Source organism: Echinops telfairi, unplaced genomic scaffold (genome assembly GCF_000313985.2).
Source record: "Echinops telfairi isolate 266 unplaced genomic scaffold, ASM31398v2 ScPeMD7_7424;HRSCAF=8462, whole genome shotgun sequence".
Taxonomy (NCBI): domain Eukaryota; kingdom Metazoa; phylum Chordata; class Mammalia; order Afrosoricida; family Tenrecidae; genus Echinops; species Echinops telfairi.
The window spans coordinates 19,132,755-19,155,382 of NW_022111324.1; the positions used below are offsets into that span (position 1 = coordinate 19,132,755).

Sequence of the window (22,628 nt, forward strand, 5' to 3'; positions counted from 1 at the left end):
AACTGGAAACACAGGGAATCCGGGACAGGTGACCCCTTCAGGACCAGTGGTGAGAGTGGTGATGCCTGGAGGGTGGAGGGAATGTGGGGTAGAAAGGGGGAACTGATTACAAGAACCTAAGTATAGCCTCCTCCCTGAGGGTTGGACAGCAAGAAGAGGGCAGGGGGAGACATCAGTGTAACATATGACAAAATAGTAATAATTTATGAATTATGAAGGGTTCATGAGGGAGGGGCAGTGGGGAGGGAGGGATCCGATATTAAGTGCTCAAGTAGAAGGTAAATGTTTTGAGAATTATGGCAACAAAAGTACATATGTACTTGACACAATGGGTAGATGTATGGATTGTGATAAGAATTGTATGAGCCCCCAATAAAATGGTTTTTTTTAAAGGTATTTGATGTGAACAAATTGTTGTCATCCAATTGTGGGCAGGTACAGCATTAACAACCTGTATGAAATTGAGGGTACCTGACAACAATATGTATTGCTGATGGGTACATGAAACAATGAAGTTACTCAGGAAAACACTTTGATCATTCCTTTAGAAGCTGAACATAAAATTACCATAGGTTCCAACAAGTTCGCTCCTCCTGATCTCGAGCTGCTCTAACAGAAATGCCACAAATGGGCAGCTTTGTACAAACAGACACTGACTTTCTCCATCTCAGAGACCAGAGCTGGAGTTCAGAGAGCCTGCTCTCAGGGAAGGCTTCTCTCTGCTGCTCTGGAGGAAAGGCCTTTTTTTTTTCTGTAAAGCTTCTGCTCCCTCGTGTGGCTTGGCATCTCTCTTTCCCCCACCTCTTCTCCTTTGGCTTATGTGTTTCATCTCTTTAATGCGATTGACTCAAGGCAAATGGTACACTCATTCTACCTCGTTAATATAACAAACAACCCATTCCCACATGGGATTAGAACCATAGACAGGGAGGTTAGATGTGGGAAACAGAAAGATTTCTCCCAAGTTGACTCCCTAAATATGTTAGACTTAGGACACTGCTGGCAGCTATTGGTAAATGATTGTAAAGTTACCTCCCTGAAGGCAGTCAGTTGCCAGACAACTGTCTGGACTGGTAGGGCCCACTCCCTGCTGCTAAGGACAATGGGCTACTTCTCCCTAAAGGCTTGCAGTCATGGATTTGGTTCCCGTAGGTGGAATTCCCACCCTACTGATATGGTCTCTATAGTTGAGCGAGAGAACAGGTCAAACCGGCTCAGTGACATCCAAAGTTAGGCTGCCATCCTGAATCTAGGATCCGCCCATCCACCCATGTATACCCCCCAATCCTTCCTCTTCCTATTGTGTGTATGCCTCTAAGTCACCCCCCTCCTATTACTGTATTACCAACAGTACAACCCTTTCCTGTGACATATGTCTTCACTTGTAGTTAGGGGGCTTGCATGTCATCAGAAAATATAAAAACCTTGGTTAGCATTAAATATCTCTCTCTCCACGTGGACCACCAAGTGAGGTTGAGGTGACCATTGCTACCATGAAATGTGTCTGACTCCATTATTTTATCTCTCATGCTCTTTATGACTTTATTATAATCTTTACTTATTATTGATGTACAATTGTGCCTACTGGACCCGTGGTGATGTGTTAGGGCAGGTACCCTGACAGTTAGAATTGAAAACTCCAGTTTAGGGGAGAGGGGGCAATGAATAAAAAATTCCCAAAGAAATGTAAACAGGTCAGGGGGGAGGGGGGCAGAGGAAGGGAGGGGGGGAGGAAAATGAGCTGATTCCGGGAACCCAAGAGGCAAGTGAATTTTGGGAATGATGAGGGCAACAAATGTATAGATGTGCTCTACACAATTGATCTATGTATTGTGATGAATTTTATGAGCCCCAATAAATTGATTAAAAAAAAAAAGAAAGAAATGTAAACAGGTAAGCAAACCAAAAAGTTCAGGGCAGCTCTATTCACAATAAGCCCAAAGGTGAAAATAACCCAAATGTCCATCAACTGATGAATCGACAAACAAATGTAGTCCATACTTTCAACACAGTGTCACTCAATCATAGGAAGGAATGGAGCACAGATACGTGCTTCTTCTTCTTGTTAGGTGCCACTGAGGAGTGAGCTCCCACCCATAGTGACCCTGTGCACAAAGGAGGGAAACACTGCACAGTCCTGCGCCGTCCTCACAATTGCAACAATGGCCTGAGCCCATCATTGCAGCCATGGAGTCCATGCTACTGTCATGCCACTACACTGGTGAAACTTGAAAATATGTTAGTGAAAGAAGCTAGCCATCAAAACCCACATATTATGATTCCATTATAGGAACTATCCAAAAGAGGCCACCCCATAGAGGCAGACAAGTTAGCGGTTGCCAAAGCATGGGGTATCAGAAGGGGAAAGGGCTGCTTCATGGGTCTGGGGGTTTCAATTTGGAGTACTAATACGTTCTAAAAACAGGTGGCAGTGATGGGTGCACAATATTGTGACATGCACACTTTAAAATGGTAAATTTTATTACCATTTCAGCTCACTAAATCCACTTCAAGCAATCTAGTATGAAGATATAATAAGGAGATCAGTCAAAGACACATAACAAGATGTTCAAGTGGCAAATTTGTAATGACAAAATTGAAAACTGCCTGAATACTCAACAATACAGATTTGTTCAATAAAATATGGCACATCCATCTAATGAGATATTGTTCAACCATTGTTTTTAAAGGGTATCTTAAAATATGGTTAATGTCATTAGGGCATTTCACTATAAAATGTAAAGTGAAAAAAGAAATAGCACATGATATTTGACATGCATAGAGTATACACGTACATGCACATAAAAATGCTAAGAGCAAAGAGATTAAAAAAGGATGGCAGCCAACTACTAAGAGGGGGAAAGAAAAAGAAAAAAAAGTCATGGGTAGTGGGGAGCAGGGTGCTAACCACCCAAGGGGAGGGTATTATTTACATCTCCACAGGAGAGGGAGAGATCAACCTGATGTGCCAAGACATGAATACCACATGTACCAGGGAACCAATAGAGAGGTCTGCAGGGCCAGGCCCAGTCCCAACTATGTGGACACCTCCCCACCACCTCAGAATAATGCACTTCAGAGAACATCACTGGGGCTACAGCTTGGGGAGAGGGGCACATTTAATTAGAGCACATGGGAGAAACAAAAAGGGATGGAGAGGGAGGGAAGGACATCTAGGCCCACCAAGCCCCCAAGACAATGTTCCTGCTCAGAGCAGAAAATGCACAGAGAGGAACATAGGGCCGGCCCCACCACAAGACACAATGTCCCTCACTAAACCACAGCACTTCAGGAGACAATACTGGAACTGTGCACAATCTGACCTCATCACGCTGGGACGAAACACTAAGGGCATGCAACAGAGCAGCAAGGGGAGCAGAGTGATGAAATCCCCAGGAAATACCAAAAACAAACTTTGGAGTGTGGCACCCCATCAGATTCACTGGAAAACACTTGCAAAGGCCAACAAACAGACCTTGAACTATTTATAGGCCTTTCCATTTTTGTCAGTGGTTTTCTTTTTGTTGTTGTTGTTGTTATTGTTTTGTTGGTCTTAACTTCCTTTGTTGTTTTATTTGGCTTTGCCAGGCTTTTGCACTTATTAATGTATCTGCATGTCTATCTAGATAAGATAGGCAGGATAAATAATTCAGAGATAAAAAGAATGAGACCAATGGTTCCAGGGGGATACTGAAGAAAGGGAGGTGGGAAAAAGGAAAGGGGGGTGGGGTGGGAACCAACCCAGGGACAAGGGAACAACAAGTGAACTAAAATCAATGGCGAGAAGGGTGTAGGATGCCTAGTGGGACTTAATCAAGGGCAATGTAGCAGCAAGGAATTACTAAACCCGACTGAAGGCCAAACATGATAGTGGGACAAGAGGAAAGTAAAAGGAAATAGAGGAAAGAACCAGGAAGCAAAGGACATTTTTGGAGATCTAAATACAAGCATGTACACATGTAAATATATATATAAAACGAGAGAGGAATAGAACTATGTAGTTGTTATATAGTCATATCTATATGTTCATAATTAAGGTTGCAGATGGACATTGGGCCTCCACTCAAGTACTCCCTCAACACAAAAACACTTTGTTCTAACAATCTGGCATTCTATGATGCTCACCTACCCAACACAATCGCTAAGACAAAATGAGTACATAAGTAAATGTGGTAAAGAAAGCTGATGGTGCCCAGCTATTGAAAGATACAGCATCTGGAGTCTTAAAGGCTAAAAGATAAACTAGCAGCCATCTAGCTGAGAAGCAAAAAAACCCACATGGAAAACGCACACCAGCCTGTGTGATCATGAGGTGTCAATGGGATCAGGTACCAAGCATCGAAGACCCAGAACAAAATCATACCCAAGGTGAATGGCAGGGGCGCATGGAGTGGAAACCCAATGCCTATCTGTAGACAATTGGACATCCCCTTATAGAGGGGTCACAGGGAAGAGATGAGCCAGTCAGGGTGCAGTATAGCACCGATGAAACACACAACTTTCCTCTAGTTCTTTGGTGCTTCCTTCCCCCCACTATCATGACCTCAATTCTACCTTACAAATTAGATTAGGCCAGAACATGCACACTGCTATTGACAAGAACCCACAACATAGGGAATCCAGGCTAGGTAAACTCCCCAAGGAGAGATGAGATACCCGGAGGATTAGGAGAACGTGGGGGAAGAAACGGGGAATCAATCACAAAGATCAACCTAGAACCCCCTCTCAGGAGGACAAACAACGGAAAAGTGGGTGAGGGGTGACAGAGGACGGATGATGTAAGATATGAAATTAGTAATCTATAACTGATCAAGAGTTCGTGAGGGAGGGCAGGGGGGTGGGAGAGGGAAGAAATGGGGAGCTGATATCAGGGGCTCAAGTGGTAAGAGAATGCTTTGAAAATGATGATGGCAGCATATGTACAAATGTGCTTGACACACTGGATGAATATATGGAATGTGATGAGATGTAAGAGCCCCCAATAAAAGTATTTAATAATAAAAAAAGTTAACAATGTCCTGAAACTATTGTACTGAGATAGTCTTGAAACCGTCAACCAGAAATATCCCCTGAAGTCTTCTTAGAAGAAAGCCAGAGTTTAGCTTAACGGGAGAAGAATGTCTGCCTTGAATGATTATGCTCGTTTACAAATTACCCACATGGGATCAGATTGACAAAAGAGCGTCTTGATGTAGATTAGACAGTACATGTGGCAGTGAGATCATGTGACACTGACAAGAAACGACTCAGAGGAGGAGGCTGAGACTGGCTGTCTCTCTAAGCCTGTCATCAAAGTCACCGTGAGTACGTGGTGAGACCCTCGAAGCAGTGTAGGGTTTGCTGTGCATGTTCACAACCACAGCAAAATCAGTGAGCAGGTGTGAATGTTAGCAGGGTTTACCCTTCAGGGCAGGGTTACAGGTGTTTTGCTTTGTACCTTTCTGACTGTCCCAAACAATTTAAAAGGAGTGTGCCTCACTCCTATAACTGGGGAAGGGGTGAGTGGTGGGGAGGGGTGCAGGCTGCTTCTCTAAACCCAAAACTAGTGGGAGGAGGTCGTACTTGCCTTCTTTCTCCCATAGTAGAGCAGTTTTGTGAATTTCTCCACAATCTGCGCAGGTGTCTCCACACTTGGGGGGATTTCCCCGGTGAGCAGGTTTGGGGTCCCTGCGCTGGGCACCGGCCAGTCCTCATCCGTCAAGTTGATCAGGTTGGCCACGGGGGGCTGCCTCTTGAACTTCTCCAGCTTCTTGCAGTCTTGCATGAGCAGCTCAGCAATGTCAGACCCCACCATGGACTGCAAGGCAAGAGGATGATCCCACAGGGGTAGCCGGCTTAGTCCCCTTGCTGGTAGCCCAGGGAGGGAGGAAGGCATCAGGAATCCTCCTCATGAGGCCAGTGATGCAAACACACACACAAAACAGTGCTTTCTTGAATTTCTTGCTCTCAAAAATCAGCTTCACTCACTTGGCTATTTTCAGGAGCCACCCAAGTTATCGGAAACAGTCACAAGTTGATAGTCAAGTTACCTGGCTGATGTAATCACCGAGGATCTGGATGGTTATCCCCGGTCAGGGGAGTGGAGGTTACCTTTAGCAAGTGATTCCCCCCCCCACCCCCCCCCCCCCCCCCCCCCCCCCGCCTTGGGGGCAATTGTTTCCTTCTTCTATACTGTGTCCCTAACCAGGCCTACTCTTTACCCATTACCCAGAGACAACCTTAAGCCCAATCTACAGGTGCCCCACCCTGTCCGTACTCCAAGTAGTGGAACTTACCCCATTCTGTCGACAAAGGAGAACCAACAGCTGCCACAGTAAAGCAGAGTCTCGGCTCCTCGGGCCCTCAGATTTGTGGCTCTGAGCTGCTTTCTTCTGACAAAACGCCATGATATCGACCTTGTGTATATCTTCCCTGCGGGAGATTCCGGGGAGCACAGAGTGAGCAGCCAGACATGTACCTGTGTAGGACCCCAGGGGGAGTGCCCCTGGCTTGACTGGAATCTAGGTAGAAGTCTGATAAGCCTAGGCTGAGGGGATGACTCTGGAGGACGGGAAGGACTTCAGAGTTTCCTTCCTCCATGCCTTCCATTTCCCAGATGAAGAAACAGAAGCCCGGAGACCCGATCCGCAGATAGGAGAGCGTGCTTGAGAGTCACACAGTAACAGAGCCGTGAGTTCAAATCTAACGCTGCTGTTTTTCACCTTAGGCAAGTCCCTTGTTTCCTCTAAGCCCCATTTCCCCCTAAAACAAAGATAATAGAAACCTACCATCATATGAAGACAAATTTGAAACTAGTTTGGCAAGTATCACAGGAACCCCATTGCCACTGTGGCTTAGGCATTGGGCCGCTCACCAAAATGCCGGGGGCTCCAGCCCGCCAGCTGCTCAGAGGGACAAAGATGTGTCTGTTTTCTTTTGTAAAGGTTTACAGTCCCAGAAACGCAAAGGAGCAATTCTATTCCATTATGTAGGGCCATTAGGAGTTGAAATGGGTATGATAGATGGGTATTGTTTGCTCCTGGTTATTTAATAAAAATCAAAGCTATGCTGGAGCTAGAATCCAATTTGGTGGTCTATCCCACAACTGTATCCCCAAAAGAAATGGGGGCAAAAGTCGTTTTTAATCAAAAGGGCTATCAAATATGATATGAGGATATTCTTGGAGGGGGAGCATCTGATTAATATTCGGTTTAAACAGTCACTCGCTGCCACCAAGGTGATTCACAGAAACCCTATAGGATGGGGTGGAATTTCCCCTGCAAGTTTCTGAGACTATAACTCTTTTTGGGATTAGACAAGTTCTTCTTTCTCCCAAAAAGTAGCTGGTGGTTTTGAGCTGCTGACCTGGCAGTTAGCAGCCCAACTCATAAACACTGCCCCACCAGGGATGCTTGGTTGACAAAGCAGAGCTGTTATATAAAGAGCTTTATCTCCTTGAATTTCCAGTCACCACTTGGAGTAGGCAGAGACATTACATAATTTCCTAGAGGAAAAAGCAGATGCTCAGAGAGAGCTAATTGGCCCTGGTCATCATGAACCCACTAGTTAGTAGGCTAGCTGGGCCTGGAATCCAAGTCCTCAGACATGCAGCGAGAACTCTCTAAACATCCATTGCCTGCATCAATTTCAACTCATAGTGACCATGACAGAACAGAACTGCCACCATAGAACTCTCAAAGCTGTAAGTTAATCTCTGTGGGAAGCAGACTGCTGGTGGGTTCCAACTGCTGACCTTTGGGTTTTCAACCAAGTGCTTTATGACCAGAGCATCCTGAATAAATATGAAACCCACCACACCACCAGATTTGATGTTCAGCTGCTAACCTCAAGGATAGCAGTTCAAAACCACCAGCTGCTCCACAGGAAAACGATGAGGCTTTCTACTCCCATAAAGACTTGCAGTCTCAGAAATCCATGAAGGCAATTCTACCCTGTCCTGCAGGGTCACTATGAGTTTGAAGCCATTCGATGGCAGTGGATTGAGGGATGCCTTCAGGCATCCTGAATATATACATTTATCAAAAGCAATGGCTAGGAATCTTAAAGTAGTTCTACTTCAGTCCTGCAGAGGGCAGACTTGGACACAGTTCTGTAATGCCAGCCCTTAAGGCTGAATCTGTTCTCCAAAAAAAATAAAATCACTGTTGCAAGAACTTTGTTCACTATGATCCCCTCTCTGTGCTTTCCCTGGCCGTGCTGCGCTCTTCTACTCAGGTCTGTTCCCCACAATGAACGTTAAAGCATCCACTGAAACCTCGGCTAAATAAACTGATTTTTAGATTTTTTTAACAGGAAGTTAATTGTATCCTTCTATCCTTAGCTTCAAGAGCCTCTTCTCAAAATGGCTCAGGTCACACATGACTCTCTTGTAGCACAGAGGATCCCACTCCAATGGGGTAGACACTGTCTTGAAAGCTGGGCACAAGCACCCTCTCGGCCCACCCCACCCCCATTGCCCTGCCCTTCCCCAAGCCCAAGTGCTGCTCTGGGAGGAAAGGTGCTCTAACTTTGCAGAGCCTTCTCCCCCAGCAGCTCTTGCGGGAGTGCACCTGATCAAGGGTCCGGAGAACGCTCTCAGCTCCTCTTGCTCCTCAGAGTCACCAAGAATAACCTGGAGGAAGAGCGGATTTGGTCTCCAGGGCTATGCCCATCCAGCGCCCCTTTCCGTCAAGCCCAGCCTCAGAACCCAGGGGAAGCCATGGTCCTAAGAGGGGGTCTTCTTGTCGAGAAAGTAGAGAACCCCAAAGAAGGTTTCCTGTCCCTGAAGGGGACCTAACATCCCCTCAGGGAAAACAGAGTTCCAGCATCACTGCCCCGGGAGAGGAGTCAGCCCCACTGCTTCCACCTCCCAGCCCAGGAAATGCATGGCCCGCTTCCCCACCAGAGTGCTCCATTCTTGGAGAAGCCTGGGAAGGTAGATATGGTAGTTGGGTGAGCCGCATGCTGGCACTTGGGGGGACACCAGAATCTTGCTTACCTCCATGCTGTGCAGCTCAACAAGGGTCATTTGCCCATGAGTGGCAGACCGGAGGCCCACACACACCAGCTGACCTCCAGGTCCAAAACACACCGGCACGTGAGGAACGTAGAATTTCATGGGGGCCTTGGGAGCAGCGGCTGAGGCATCTTCTGACCGACAGACACGAGTGAACACTGTTAGCATTACTGCCACTTTTTCTTTAGTTTAGAAACTTGCCACAGAGTTATTTCTATCCAAATTCCATCTGGGACAAAGATGGGCATCTAGGTGGGGACATAACTACAGAAAGCTCCTGCTCTGAGTCAGACTTCAGGTTCTAAGAACATGTCCGATGCCAATGCAAAGCTTTGATGATGTGGTCCACACGGTAACCTGCCAGGCCCAGTCTCCCAGTGATGGTGAGAGGCCCAGGGGCCTCTGACTGTGATAGACTCCCCTCCTCTCACAATTTGTCTTCCTGAGAGCAGCGTTCTACATCCAGACTAAGTGATTCTACCTTGTGTCCTGCCTTTGCTGCACCTAATTCTCTCTGGTCTTCATTTTCTTTGCCCATTACTTCAAACGCCTCTGAGTGCTCGGCCGCAACCTGACGATGGTCAGGAACCCTGCTCCCTTCCAAGGGTCTGTTACAGAGCAATCGTGGCAATACAAGGGGGGTGTCGGAAATGGAGCCCTACAGCTGGCCTCTCTGCCACGGAGACAACAGACGTCAACCAGGCAGACAACCGTCTGCTCCTGCAAACACCGCCTAAGTGTGATTTTCCAAAAGGCTTGTCACCCGGCCCTTTCTTCACCAGACTTCACCACTTCGGACCTACCAGCCTGCACTGGACTCCAAGCTGCTGAAGCCATAGGATCATGGTGTTCCGAAGCCTCCTTCATGTACTGACTGAGCTCATAGCCACTGGAACTGAGACCAGACTCGTGCTGCTGGAGAAGGTTGGACTTGCTGGCCAACGATGGCTGAAAGAGAACAGCGGTAAAAACACACGGAAAGAATCAGAAGCCATCTCAAAGAGCCGGGCCGCCTGCAGGGGCCTCAGGACACACAAAGTTCACCTTCCCAGATGCATACAGTGGAAGTGGAAGTGTTGAAAGGAGAAGAAGGGCTGATTCAATTGACAGAGATTTGCAGGGGGCCACAGGATGGCCTGGTGGAAAGAGTGAATAATTACCTGCCAGGACCTTACACAAAGGACTTAGCCCCTCTGAGCTCAGTACCCTCATCTGGAATATCTTTTATTATTAAGATATATATATCGTCCCTATTCTAACTGCCATTGAGTTAGCCCCCAACTCATGTGACCCCATGCATAACAGATTGCACAAAAAAATCACTGTCCAATGGTATGCAATCTGATGACCAATTACAAATCAAACCATTGTGAGCCATAGCCACCCTCCCTCCCCCGGGCTACTTTTTGGAAGTAGATTGTCAGGTCTTTCTGTTGTTTGTCTTAGTCTGGATGCTCCACTGATGCATGCTCGGCGTCGTAGCAATGTGCTGTGTATAAGGTGCTTGGACCACGGATTGAACCCAGGTCTTCCACATAAAAGGTGAAAATTTCACAATTAAACCAACCAGCGTCCCTTCCACCTGCCCTATTCAAGGAGGCTTCCTAAAAAGTAGTGGAAAGTTTTGATAAAAAGATGATGAAATTTCCCCATGCACTTTTTGAAGCACTCTCATATACTTCAAGCATTTACTCATGCATTCATTCAGCAACTATTAACTGAATGACTATTATTCTGCAAACATTGACCTAGGGGTGCCTGCTATGCAAGAGAAGAAGTCCCTTGCCCTCATGGAACTTACAATCTAGAAGGACAATGTAAAGCGATAGATGGAAGAGCTCTTTGTACACTCGGCAGTGCTATACACATGGCTGTGACCGTTCTTAAAGTGCTGTCACCACCCTTAAGCACTACGTAGACAGAATCACCTATCCTCAAAATTATACTAATCATGGAGACAGAATTAATACAAGACTGTCAAAGATCAAGAGCTCATCTCTGCAGCTTCTTTGGAACACTTCCCCTAAATCTGAAGTTATTGTAAAGTAATATGTTTATTTAAAAGCATATGTGTGTTGTGCAGCTGGTGCACACTGTAAGAATTCAGAGGAGAGACTTGGGAGAGTCTGGGAAAGTTTCCAGTCTTGCTTTCTGACCAGAATCAAAAGAGTCTAACAGCTTCCAACTTCCTGGGTACAAATGACCAGCCCATTGGGGTTCCAGAGAAAGAATCAAACCCTAACACCTGCTGGCAGGTTCTTCCCCTCTTTCGCAGAAACGTGGGGTGACTTGGCAACCTTTTCAGACAAAGCCACTTTAACAAAAGTGCAGGAAGGTCAAATCAGGGCCCAGACTCATCCATGAGACAGAAGCAGGCAGGCAGGGCACGGGAGGCGTGAGCGGAGGCTCTGCCCAGAGGGGAGGAACAACAGGGGTCAGGCTGCGGGCCACTGGAGACTGGGCCATCTCCGAGGGCCCTGCATTGCCACCGCTGACAACGACAGTGGGATGCACTGTCACAGGCCACTACCTTCTTCTCATGTCAGGTTACCTTATTCTTCTGGGCCCCAGGCGGCAGACTCTCTGGAAATACCTCCCCTGGCCTCTCCTGTCCAGAGTTGGAAGCAGGACTGTCTCTGTAAGGGTCCCGACTGTTATATCTGCGGCAAAATGACAGGAGCGGGTGAGAGGGGGTCCCGGGCAGAGCCCAGCCAGGCTGTGCTGCTGTCTGCTGGAGGCCACTGTGCTTATTAAAAGTATGAGCAGGTGTCAGGTTGGCCTGTGAGCCATGGGAGATGCATTTCCCTCCCGTTCCCCACTTCCATCTATTAGTAGCAGAAAACCTGGACGCTTGTGTTCCTTAACACAGTTACTCAACTGGCCTCCAACCCTGCAGCAATGGATTGGTATCAGCAGCCTGACAGCCTGGGATGGATTCAATCAGAGATTTAATGAGACCCGTGAGCCCCAGGGGAAGGGCATTCGGGCAGGTCCTGGTTCAAAAGTCTCCCCTCTGTTTTGCCTTATCCCAGGGGGAAACCCCGTTTTCAGAGCACAAAAGGAGCACCTCAGCCCAGGCAGGACCAGATCCCAAGAACCTTTGCAAGGCCACACCTGTTGTGAAGCCAACATGAAATGCTGGCCCTTCTTCAGGATGTGAAGGGTCCTGCTGGTGCACTGAGGTCAGTGTTGGGCTCCAAACCAAAAGGCCTGCGACTTGAACCCATCACTCCTCTGCGGAAGAAAGCCGAGGTGGTCTGCTTCCGCACAGCTTTATAGCCTGGAAGCTCACAAAGCAGTTCTACTTGGCCCTTTAGGGTCAGCTTGAGTTGGAACCCATGTGATGGCAGCGGGTTTATGTTTAGGAGCATGGCCCCATGGGGCCCAGGCTTGCGCAGGTCCTAGAAATGCCTCTCCCTGAGACACAAATCTCTCCTCCTGGGCACCAGGCACACAGCCAGCACAGGCTCTCCTGGACCACTGCCCTCCCCCAGGAGGGAGAACAAAACCAGACTGGCTATCGGACGAGATACCAAACACCAGATGTCATAGATTTGCATAATGTCGTCTAGGTTTGGCTGCATTCTATTGAACTGGCCCCTCCTTTTACACTTACTGGAATTGGCTCTCATTATTTGTTCCAAATGCACGATTCTGACTTTCATGAGGATGTTCACTGAGGGACTTTTGCTCCTGGTAATCCTCATGCCAGGTATAAGGACTCCCTGGCCTTGGAACTGCGCCCTCAGAGAAAACACAATGGACAGGTCATTTCTGGGAAGTTCACGAAGATTAGCAAGTTTTTATGTTGACTGGCTAGACGACAGTTGGTAGATTTTATATACATAAAGCATGTTGACGAAATTGAATTAAATCGATGGCTGATACAGCAGATGAAAGTTTATAGCTGCTACCACTCTCCGGCTGCTCTGAACCAACTATTATGCTTCTGAACAATGGGCTGGAGTCCCTGAGCTGTGCAAATGGCTACAACATACTTGGCCGCCAACTGAAATGAAAGACCAGAAGTTCAAGTCCCCTCAGAGGTGCCTCAAAAGAAAAACTTGGCAGTCGACATTCCAAAAAAAAGTCAGCCATTGAAGCTTCTGGGAGGCACGGTTCTACTCTGAAGCACACGGAGTCTCCATGTGACAGCAGCTGGCACTGGAACACGTTTGCAAAATGGTGGGGATCGTGTGTGTGTGTGTGTGTGTGTGTGTGTGTGTGTGTGTGTGTGTGATTTCAATGTTGAAATTGATTTTTATCTTTGCTAGCAGGCCAGGAACTTGTCTTCAACACATATCAAAAGCTTCATTGTCAGTGCACCATTTGGAAATGCCTTTTTTAGCCACATCAACTTCCCAGCCTTTTGCACAAATGGGCCAGAGCCTGAGATCTATGATTAGGGTACAGTAGCAATCACACTCACACCTCAGGTGGTTATGGCCCAACAAAACAGTTGATGCCCTTGAGAACTGATTTCACTGCTACTTGATCCAAGACTATAATCGTTTTCTATATATAGGGAAAATGTAGGTGATCTGCAAACTATCCATGCTACTCATGGCATCATGAGAGTGATTTCAGTACCATCATATCTGTATGAAAGAAGACATTTTCTTCCTTTACCCTGGACCCATCTCACCAAGAAAGAAGGAAAGGAGGGCCTCTACTTTACCCCAGTTGGTTGCTCAAGATGAGCCTCTGGGCATGGCCCCTTTAGTCTCTGACTTGTGTAACAGACCAACTTTACCATCCCCAAATCCTCAAGGGTTTTAGAGATGACTCCATACCTCTTTCTTCTGGTAGCTCCTGTGGGTGTCCATGATAGTAGTAACTTCCATAAGCATAGTCTTCCCTTAGGGCTGGAGAACGATAGCCTTGGTATGGAATCTCATAGCCTGGCCTAAAACATCACAAAGATAGCTGGTCATCCAAAAACCGAGGTGGTAAAAAATACGTCAGTTGTAGACTGCACCAACTAAACAAGTGACACCAATATAGAATCAGCTTAAAAAGCAAAATTGATTCCTGCTCATATAAACATAAACTGGAGGATCAGAGCAGGTGGGAAGTCTATGTCCTAAAGCAGACCTGGATTCTTATAAGAAAGTCATAACCAACCATCTTATTCTCTTTTCTTATGTTTCCTCGTGCTCCCATGATACGTAATCCCAACAATTCAAGGAGAAAACTCTGTTCTGACGTTATCTTTGAAAAGCCTTCCAGAAGATGACTGTGCAAGTATTCAATAGGGCATTGTAATTTCAAAGCACAGGACAGCTAGCAATGAGATGAAAAAGTCAAGTTAAACTATCTGAGGTCCCGTTGCTTTCACTGCCATTATTTCATTAAAATAATCTCTCTTTGAGAATTCAACAACCTAAAAGGGATTGGGAAAAGGAATGTAATGAAGCTGGTATTGTTAGAAATGAATAATGCTCTCGTATCTCAAAGGGGCACAATACTGTGTCATGACTCTCACAATTTCCACTCTCGTTCTGTAGGCATATTCCACCCTGGGGCAAAAATTCCTCTTCATCCATGAACCTGTGAAAGCTACATGACAAGTCATTTGTTTCTAAAGTACAATAGTGGAGCAGGTACAAGGTAGACATGAACACTACAAATGGAGAAATTGTAGGAAAACAATGGATAATGAGCCAAGCAAGTTCAAGCCCAGCAGAACAAATTATGTTAGCTTTCAAGACTTGACAATAGTCCTCTGTTCTCTGAGACCATCTTGGCAACAGCCCTGCCTTTAGACTCTGCGTGTTGGACATGCCTTTTAAATTCTTCGTGGCAGCCCTTTGTTCTTGGCTTCAGCTCTGCCTCCCAGACACACTGCGAGAGTAGCCCTGCTCCCTTGCCTTTGGGCAGCCCATGTTCCTAGTGCATCTGAGTGGTGACCCCAGACCTTCTATCCTAGCAAACCCCATTCTTCTGGCCCTTGGACATGGCCGCCCTTCCTCCTCAGGCTTAGGTGGCAACCCTATTCCCCTGGTGCATTTTCATGGCAGCTCCATTTGTCCAGAACTGACTTGGTGAAAACCCAGCTCCTTGAAGCCTAGGAGGCTGGTGGCCCGATCCTTTGAAATCCAGGACACAAGGGCCCCACCCTGCGAAACCAAGAAGGCCCTGCTTCCCGAGCTCCTTCCAACAATTCCACTGATCTGCCAGCTGCTCTGCAGAAGGTCATTTCCTTTTCTTGGAGGATGACAGATGCGGCTGCTTTGCCCGTTCTTTGCCTATACCATTCCAAAAGGCAAACGATGTCCTGTCCTTTCCCTCTTTCTGTGCTCTTCAAACTCAGCGGTTGGGTTTTCTGCTGAGGTGACTGGTGAGATCCATCAGTCAGAGGTTTAACATTGTGTAACCCTTGAACCAGCTAGGGCACATGTCCTTTGTTCATACAACAGGCTTTACTTTCATCTTGCACAATCCACTTTTAAGCTCATCTCTTTCCTCTCACAGTTTACTATACGCAGGAAAGAGAAGCCAAGTGGTTCCTTTACGATCTTGCTTAGAAATTTCCTCAATATTCGAGTGTACCACTTGAACTTTCTACTTTCCACCAAACATTTGAGCATAGTTCAGACAAGTTCCTTGTCATGGTGTAAGAAGTGCCACCCTGCCTCCATTGCCCAATCACATGCTTATCGTTTCCTTTTAAAGCCTCACCAAAAATACATCTCATGGCCACATTTCTGGCACTGTTCTGTTGCTGGCGCCATATGTATTTTCCAAGATCATAGAGAATTTCTCTAAGGCTCTCCTCACTTCCTTCTAAGCCCCATCAGAATTGCCTTTGACATCCACAATTCTACCAACTGTCTTTTCCAGGTAACGTAAATGCTTACTATTAGACACCTTAACAGTCTTCTACCTCAATTTCAGAACCACTTCCATGTTTAGGAATCAGAGCAGCGCCCCACTCTTTCAGTAGCAAATTCTGTCTTATTGACCTCGGGCTGCTCTGATGGCTTTAACAAACAGAAACTTAGTTTCTTGGTCTCGGCACCTAGAAGTCTAGATTCAGGCTATTGGCTGTAGGGGAGGGCTTTCTTTCTGTGTCCACTCTGGAGGAAGAGCTTTGCCTCTTTGGAGCATTTGTTCCTACTGCGCCATCTCCTTGTGGCTTGAAATCTCTCTTCCCCCACCTATGCTTGTGAGTTTATACTTAATCTCTTTTCTATCTCAAAAGGAGGTGAATCAAGAGACATCCTGGAATAATCCTGTGTCAGTAACCTAACAAAGCCAAATTATTCCTTAATGATATTATAACTGTGCACATAGAGGTTAGGATTTACAACCCGTGGGGAAGGAGGCCAGTTAAACCCGTAACCCTGGAAAAGGAAGACAAAATATGAGAAATAAAAGGAAGAGGTAACTAATAATTTGTTCGTAAATATTAAGGAGAGTTGGGTCTATTCCAGCCTCTAAATTCGTACCTTGAATATCTGGGATAGCCACCTTCATAATAGTCAATGCCACGCACAGGTTGGTGCCATTCCTCAGGCCTGTATGGATGCTGATACTGCTGGGGGTCTGCCCTGGGGTCCTGCTGTGGCTGGGGGCTCCCTCTCAGGTCTTGCCACTGATAGAACCTCTTTCCATTGTGTGGAGAGTAAGGAATTGGTCGATTATATTCATCTCTTCGAAGTCCCCGGTCTGAATCCTTTGAGGGTGCTGTGGACTTCCCCTGTGGCTGAGGTGGCCCCTGGGGAACCCAAGGTTCCATCTCTGACCCACTGGATTTCTCCTGGGTGTTAAGTCAGTTGTGTAGTTGTTTTATCTTCCTGGGGGGGCGGGGAGAACCACACACACAAATAAATAAATTTGCATCATTTTAAACCTAGATCCACACATGGTCATGAATAGGTTTTGGGAAAATAGACTTAGCAACTACAGCTACCACCTGTTGAAATATTCTCTGTACAACCAACCGCATGAGTACTGACATAGAGAACTCTGAAAAACTACCTTGATCCACTACATGAAATAAATAGCAGACTAGAAAATTACATTAATGTTGCTTAAAATTTTATAAGCAGATTTTGAGCAATAATAAATGTGGAAATAATGAGAACAGTTAATAAATAGCACCAAACCAAACCCACTGTCATTAAGTCAATTCTAACTCATGAAAACACAACAGAACAGAGCAGAACTGCTCGGAAGGCTGGAACTCTCTTTGGGAGCAGCCGACCTCATCTCTCTCCCAAACTGTTGACCTGTGGCTAGCACTCAACACTATACCACCAGGGCTCCCTGATAATAGCACATGGACAACTTTAAAAAGCTCTCCCGGTATCCCAATTCAATTAAGCTTGTTCATTTATTCTACTGGCAAATAGTTATTCGACACTTCCTATGGAGGCCCTGCAGTCTCTTAGAAATAGAATGTGCCTTGAAGAGTTTGTGGGGAGGACTAGGTGAGGATTTACAATCCTAGAGCTGCCGTGTGTCAGCGACATGATCAGAGAAGTTCTTTTTCTCAAATCACCTGTAAAATGGAGACTTCCTTGTAGGTTTGGAGATTGAATTAGAGAAACGTGTGAAAAGTGCCCAACACATGGCATGGTAGAGTCTTTGTTCCAAAAAGCACAGTAAGTATCATCAGTATGCCCAACGCATTGTAGGAGAGAAAGACGAAGATGGTAAGATGGCTGGAGACTTCTCTTAGACACAAGGAAGCTGAAAGACCTCTTCAAAAGAAGTCTTTTCTGAACCCTTAAATTAACCTCTAGAAAGAACTCCCATAATAGGGTCATGCCTTGCCCCTCCTCCAGGAAAGTCAGTGAGACGGAACTTCAGGATTGCTTGCTCAATACTACTTCCTGCCTGGAGGTTCCAAACCCTGGAAAGTCTCCGCCCACATCAACTAATTCCCCCCACTTACTTCTCACAGGGAAAATAGCTCCAGATGGATGACTACTTTCCAAGTCCTCGGTCGGGCTCAGTATCACAGAGGAGCCCCTGCGTCCAGCTGCCTCCAAAGGGAATCACAGGGAAAGCGCAGAGGTTCTCTTGTATCTGGTCCGCCCACCCCGACCCTTTGTCTTCCTTAAGACTTCTTCTGGATTGAAAGATTAAGATTCTAATGGATCCAGTTCACTTGCTCCTACCGCTGAGATGCTCAACCCAGTATAAAAATTCGTATCAGAACAAAAGGTCAAAAGGGTATATGTTGAAAACCAGGTGTCACGCTGCTCTAAAGCCCTAGAGCCAGGGCACACAACCATGAGCCAAGGACGCTGAGACAGCAGTTCCGGATCTGAGCACACAAGTACAGAGGACTTGCTGCGCCTTTCTTCCCATGTCCGTCAGCCTGCTTCTTTGAACAAGCGAGTGAAAGTACCGTGAACGTGATCACCAATAAGACCCCAGAACGGGCTAATGTCCCAGACACAGTGAAAGGGGGGTGGGCCTTTCCTGAAGGCTAACGGAACTCAACGTCATTTGGACACAAGAAACAGCAACAAGGTGTGGCACAAGTGGTTGGCAATCAGCTGCCAAACCCACTCAGATATTCTCCAGAAGAAAGTCCAGGCAAACTGCTTCCAGAAAGACCACCGCCATGAACAGCGCATGAGCAGTTCTACTCAGCAACCCAGGGGGTTGACACGAATCTGAGTCAGCCCCACAGCAGCAGGTTTGGCTTCCGTTTAAGAGCAACAAGAAAGCCATCTCCACCTTGTCCCCAGATGTTTCACTGGCTAGCAATAGCCAGTCTATTAGCTAAAGTCACATCATTTGTTGCCACAAAACACCAACTCCAGTAAGTTAGACTGCATGGAAAAGTGTGGAAAGCTCCAAATGAAGGAATGACATCTAGGGTGACAAGGCACACTCGGACAGTCACACATCTGGCCTTCTCACACTCCCAATAAAGGTCATGCTGCTTGTCCTAATCCGATAGCAAACCAAAACAGCAAGAAGGAAGAAAGCAAGAGACCTGGAATTCCCACACACCTGCTGTGACGGCTTCCCACCTTCCTCCAACGTACCTCCAGGGACCTGGCCCAAGAATGCCTCCTCTTCTATGACAACTGTCAAAGTCCAGGTGCCACATCGACTAAGATTTACCTGGCCCTCAAATCTATAGCCAGTGAATCACCTTCGCAATGACTGGCCCTCCATGGAGCTGATTCATTAGGGCAAAGTACAGCCTGCTTACCTCAGTCGGGGACAGACCTGACTTGGTGTATTTGCTCAGCACCCTGTCTCAAAGGCTTGTTCGCCTGTTTGCCTGCTTGTCGGCAGAGCCAGGTTCACTCACCTGAGAAGGCATCCAACCCCCCACAGCAAACAAGAGAGCCATGCAGGAAAGGAAATCAGAAAGCCTCCAGGCAGCCCGCTTCTGAGAAGAGCACCGCCTCTAGGCCATCCACTTGTACTGACTTAACCTCTTTTTCTCTAAATAGAAAAAAGCAAGATAGCTAGACTTCATCAGACATACTCTGATCATCTTACCAGGAAGAAGCAATTCCTGGAAAAGGATAGCATGTTTGTAAAAGGTTAAAAAAAAAAAAAAAAGGAAGGCCTTCAACAAGACACTGTGGCTGCAACACTGGGCTCATTCATAACAGTAATTGTGAAAATGGTGCAGGAACGGGCAGTTTTTTGTTCTTTTGTAGACAAAGGCATTATGAGTCACAACCAACCCAACAGCACCTACAAATCACAAGACTGCCTCTGGCAGCTGGGAAAATGCCCCGGTGCACAGTAAATACCCGCTGGGTCTGCTCTGGGGTGTTCTCATTCATGCTTCTTTTCCATTGAATTCAGATGACGTGAACAGTTCTTTTATCTAATTAGAAGAAAGATTTAAATGTCCACTAATTCACCTGAGGCATTAGAAAGTGTTCTATTTTAAGTTTTTTTAATTCTTAATTTTAAAAATAGGTTTTTTTCACCATTATCAGTATATACATAGAAAAGTTTATTTCTATCTGTAAAAATATGGAGTTCGTTTAGACGGCCCAATTGGGTTTATTCTTTTTTTCAATAAGCATTTACTGAGCTCTTATCAGGGAGCCCTGGTGGTGTAGTGGTTACCAGGTGGGCTGCTATCTGCAAAATTAGCAGTTTGGAACCACCAGCCACTCCATTAGAGAGAACCCTGGGGCTTTCTACTCCTGTAAAGTGTTACAGTCTTGGAAACTCACAGGGACAGTTCGACCTTGTCTTAGGGGATTGTTGTGAGTTCCACGCCCTCGGTGGCAGTGAGGTTGTTTTCATGAGCTTTTGTGGCTAACTGTGGGTTAGGCATTGAGCTACTAATCAGAAGGTCTGGAGTTGAACCCGAGGAGCTGCCTCAGGGAGTACGATGGGCCATCTGCTCCTCTAAAGATGGACAGTCTTGGAAATCCTACATAGGTCGCTAGGGACACAATCAACTCAATGGCAGTGGGTTTTAGGTTAGTGTTATGTACCAGAATTTAGCACACATAAATATGAAAGACAGTGTGTGTTAGTGTGGGTATTTTAGAGAAACAAATCCACAGCAACTCATGTATAAGAGAGAGGTTTATATAAAGCGTAAGTGCACATCAAGAAAACATCCCGACCCAATGCTGCCTAAGCCCACAAGTCCAACATTAGCCCATATGTTTGACACCAGTCCACAAAGTCCTCCTCCATCTCACGAAACACGCAATGATGCTGACTGCAGGAGGAAAGCCGAGTCAGTGAATGTGTAAGCATCTCAGAGCTCCATGCAGCTGCTCCAGCACCCAGGGCTGTATCGGGGTAGGTCCATGTGGCTTCTTCTCAAAGATGTCTTGTAGGAAGTGAGACTTGGCAGGTGAAGCAGGGAACTGCTAAGGGAGCTGCACCCTGGTGCGACCATCACAAAGCAAGAGACCCGAGAACTAGAAAGGCGAGGATCACCACCCATTTATCCCTCCTCCCTTCAATTAATTCCACATGTGTTTTTCGGCCAGGTTGGCACAATAAATATTAACTATCTCACAGTGTTTGCCTTCAAAAAGTTTAGAGTAAATGAATATCTCAAATCATTCCTAGTGCAGGGACAATGACTGTGGTTGCATCTCATGTTCAGGTAAGAAAATGTGTATCTGGGCTTTAGGATTTTGTCTCTAGCGCTTCAACTGACTTCTAAGACCTGAGTGCAGAATTCTCAGACCGTGAGTAGTGAGTGTTTCCTACCTCATTGGTGAGCCGGAAAGTTTCACTCGCTAATAAAGACTGGAAGTCACTTTATGCTGACAGCACAAATCATAGCATGGTTGTTATAATAAACATTCATATATCGAATTAGGAGCTCCAATAGGCCACAATAGCACTCATTGAAGTCTGATGTAAGTCTTCTGGCTGATAACCATGGTAGTCCTGCCTATATAACACCAGCTACATTAACCTATTACCATTGAGTCAACTGATCCATATCCAGCTGATAACACAAAAGACCACCCCACACTCCAAGGCTATAAACCTTTACAGAAGCCGACGGCCACATCTTTCTCCCTCCACACCACTGACCTTCAACTAGCAACTACCGTGCCACCAAACTGCTCTAGCTAGAGTACTGGAATATTCACTTTGGAGGCATGATTGTTGTTATTGTTGTTGTTGTTGTTGTTAGGTGCCATCAAGTCAGTACCAACTCATAGCAACTCTGTGCACAAAAGAATGAAGTGTTGCTCAGTCCTGTGCCATCCTCAAAAGCATCGCTAGGTTTGAGCTCATTGTTGCGGCCAATGTATGATCCCATCTCATCAAGGGTCTTCCTCTTTCTTGTTGATCCACTACTTTCCAAACAAGTGCATTGTCATTGAGTCCATTCAGACTCACAGTGACCCTAGAGGACAGAATAGAATTGCTCCAGGGGTTTCTGATGCTGTCAATCTTTACAGAGGTAGAAAGCCTCATCTTTCTCCCTAGAAACTGCTGGTGAGTTCAAACTGCTGATCTTGCAGTCATAAGCCCAATGCATAACCCGCTACACCACGAGGGCTCCAACCCAAGCATAATATCCCCCTGAGCTGGGCCCTCTGGTTGCGCATACAAAGTACTTCGGGTAAAGTCCTCATTTCCAAGGATCATGCCGATTGTACTTCTTCCAACACAGATTTATTCTCCTAGCATCCATGATATATTTAATCTTCTTCACCAGTGTCATAAAGTCTTGTCATAAATTGATGTCAAAGATATCAATTCTTCTGTCTTCTATGTTCATATGCATGTGAGGTTATTGAAAATACCATAGCTTGGGGTCAAGTGCATCGTAGTCCTCAAAGTGAAGTCTTTGTTTTTTTAACACTTAAAAGAGATCTTCTGAAGCAATTTTGCCCAGTTCAATTTATTGCTTCATTTCTTAACTAGTTCTGTAAGCACTGATTTGTGAATCCAGATAAAATGAAATCTCAAAGAGTGCCTAGCTTTCCTCTGTTTAACACAGTGTTGTTTATTGGTCCAGGTGTGAGGGATTTTTAAGATGTAATCCATATTGAAGGCTCTAGTTTTTAATTTTCAGGAAAAAAAACTTCAAGTCCTCTTTGCTTTCATGAGCAGGTTTGTGCCATCTACATGTCCCTGATTATTAACGAGTCTTCCTCCAGTGGTGTCGTGTTTTCCTTCATGTAGTTGACCTTCTCAGATGATGTTC

General features: G+C 46.1%; 1 protein-coding gene across 1 annotated transcript in view; it reads right to left on the minus strand.

The window, feature by feature from the left end:
- LOC101661943 (protein transport protein Sec16B) overlaps positions 1-19,123 on the minus strand; it is a 58,026-nt gene extending 38,903 nt beyond the window's left edge. The window contains exons 1-10 of the mRNA XM_045297974.1: positions 19,006-19,123; positions 16,447-16,794; positions 13,789-13,901; positions 12,612-12,732; positions 11,547-11,655; positions 9,799-9,943; positions 8,978-9,129; positions 8,550-8,611; positions 6,276-6,411; positions 5,567-5,797 (exon numbers count right to left, since the gene is read on the minus strand). Of these exons, the coding sequence (XP_045153909.1) occupies positions 5,567-5,797; positions 6,276-6,411; positions 8,550-8,611; positions 8,978-9,129; positions 9,799-9,943; positions 11,547-11,655; positions 12,612-12,732; positions 13,789-13,901; positions 16,447-16,736 (1,359 nt within the window). The 5' untranslated portion in view covers positions 16,737-16,794; positions 19,006-19,123. The remainder of the gene's footprint in view (positions 1-5,566; positions 5,798-6,275; positions 6,412-8,549; positions 8,612-8,977; positions 9,130-9,798; positions 9,944-11,546; positions 11,656-12,611; positions 12,733-13,788; positions 13,902-16,446; positions 16,795-19,005) is intronic.
- Positions 19,124-22,628: the final 3,505 nt, after the last annotated feature.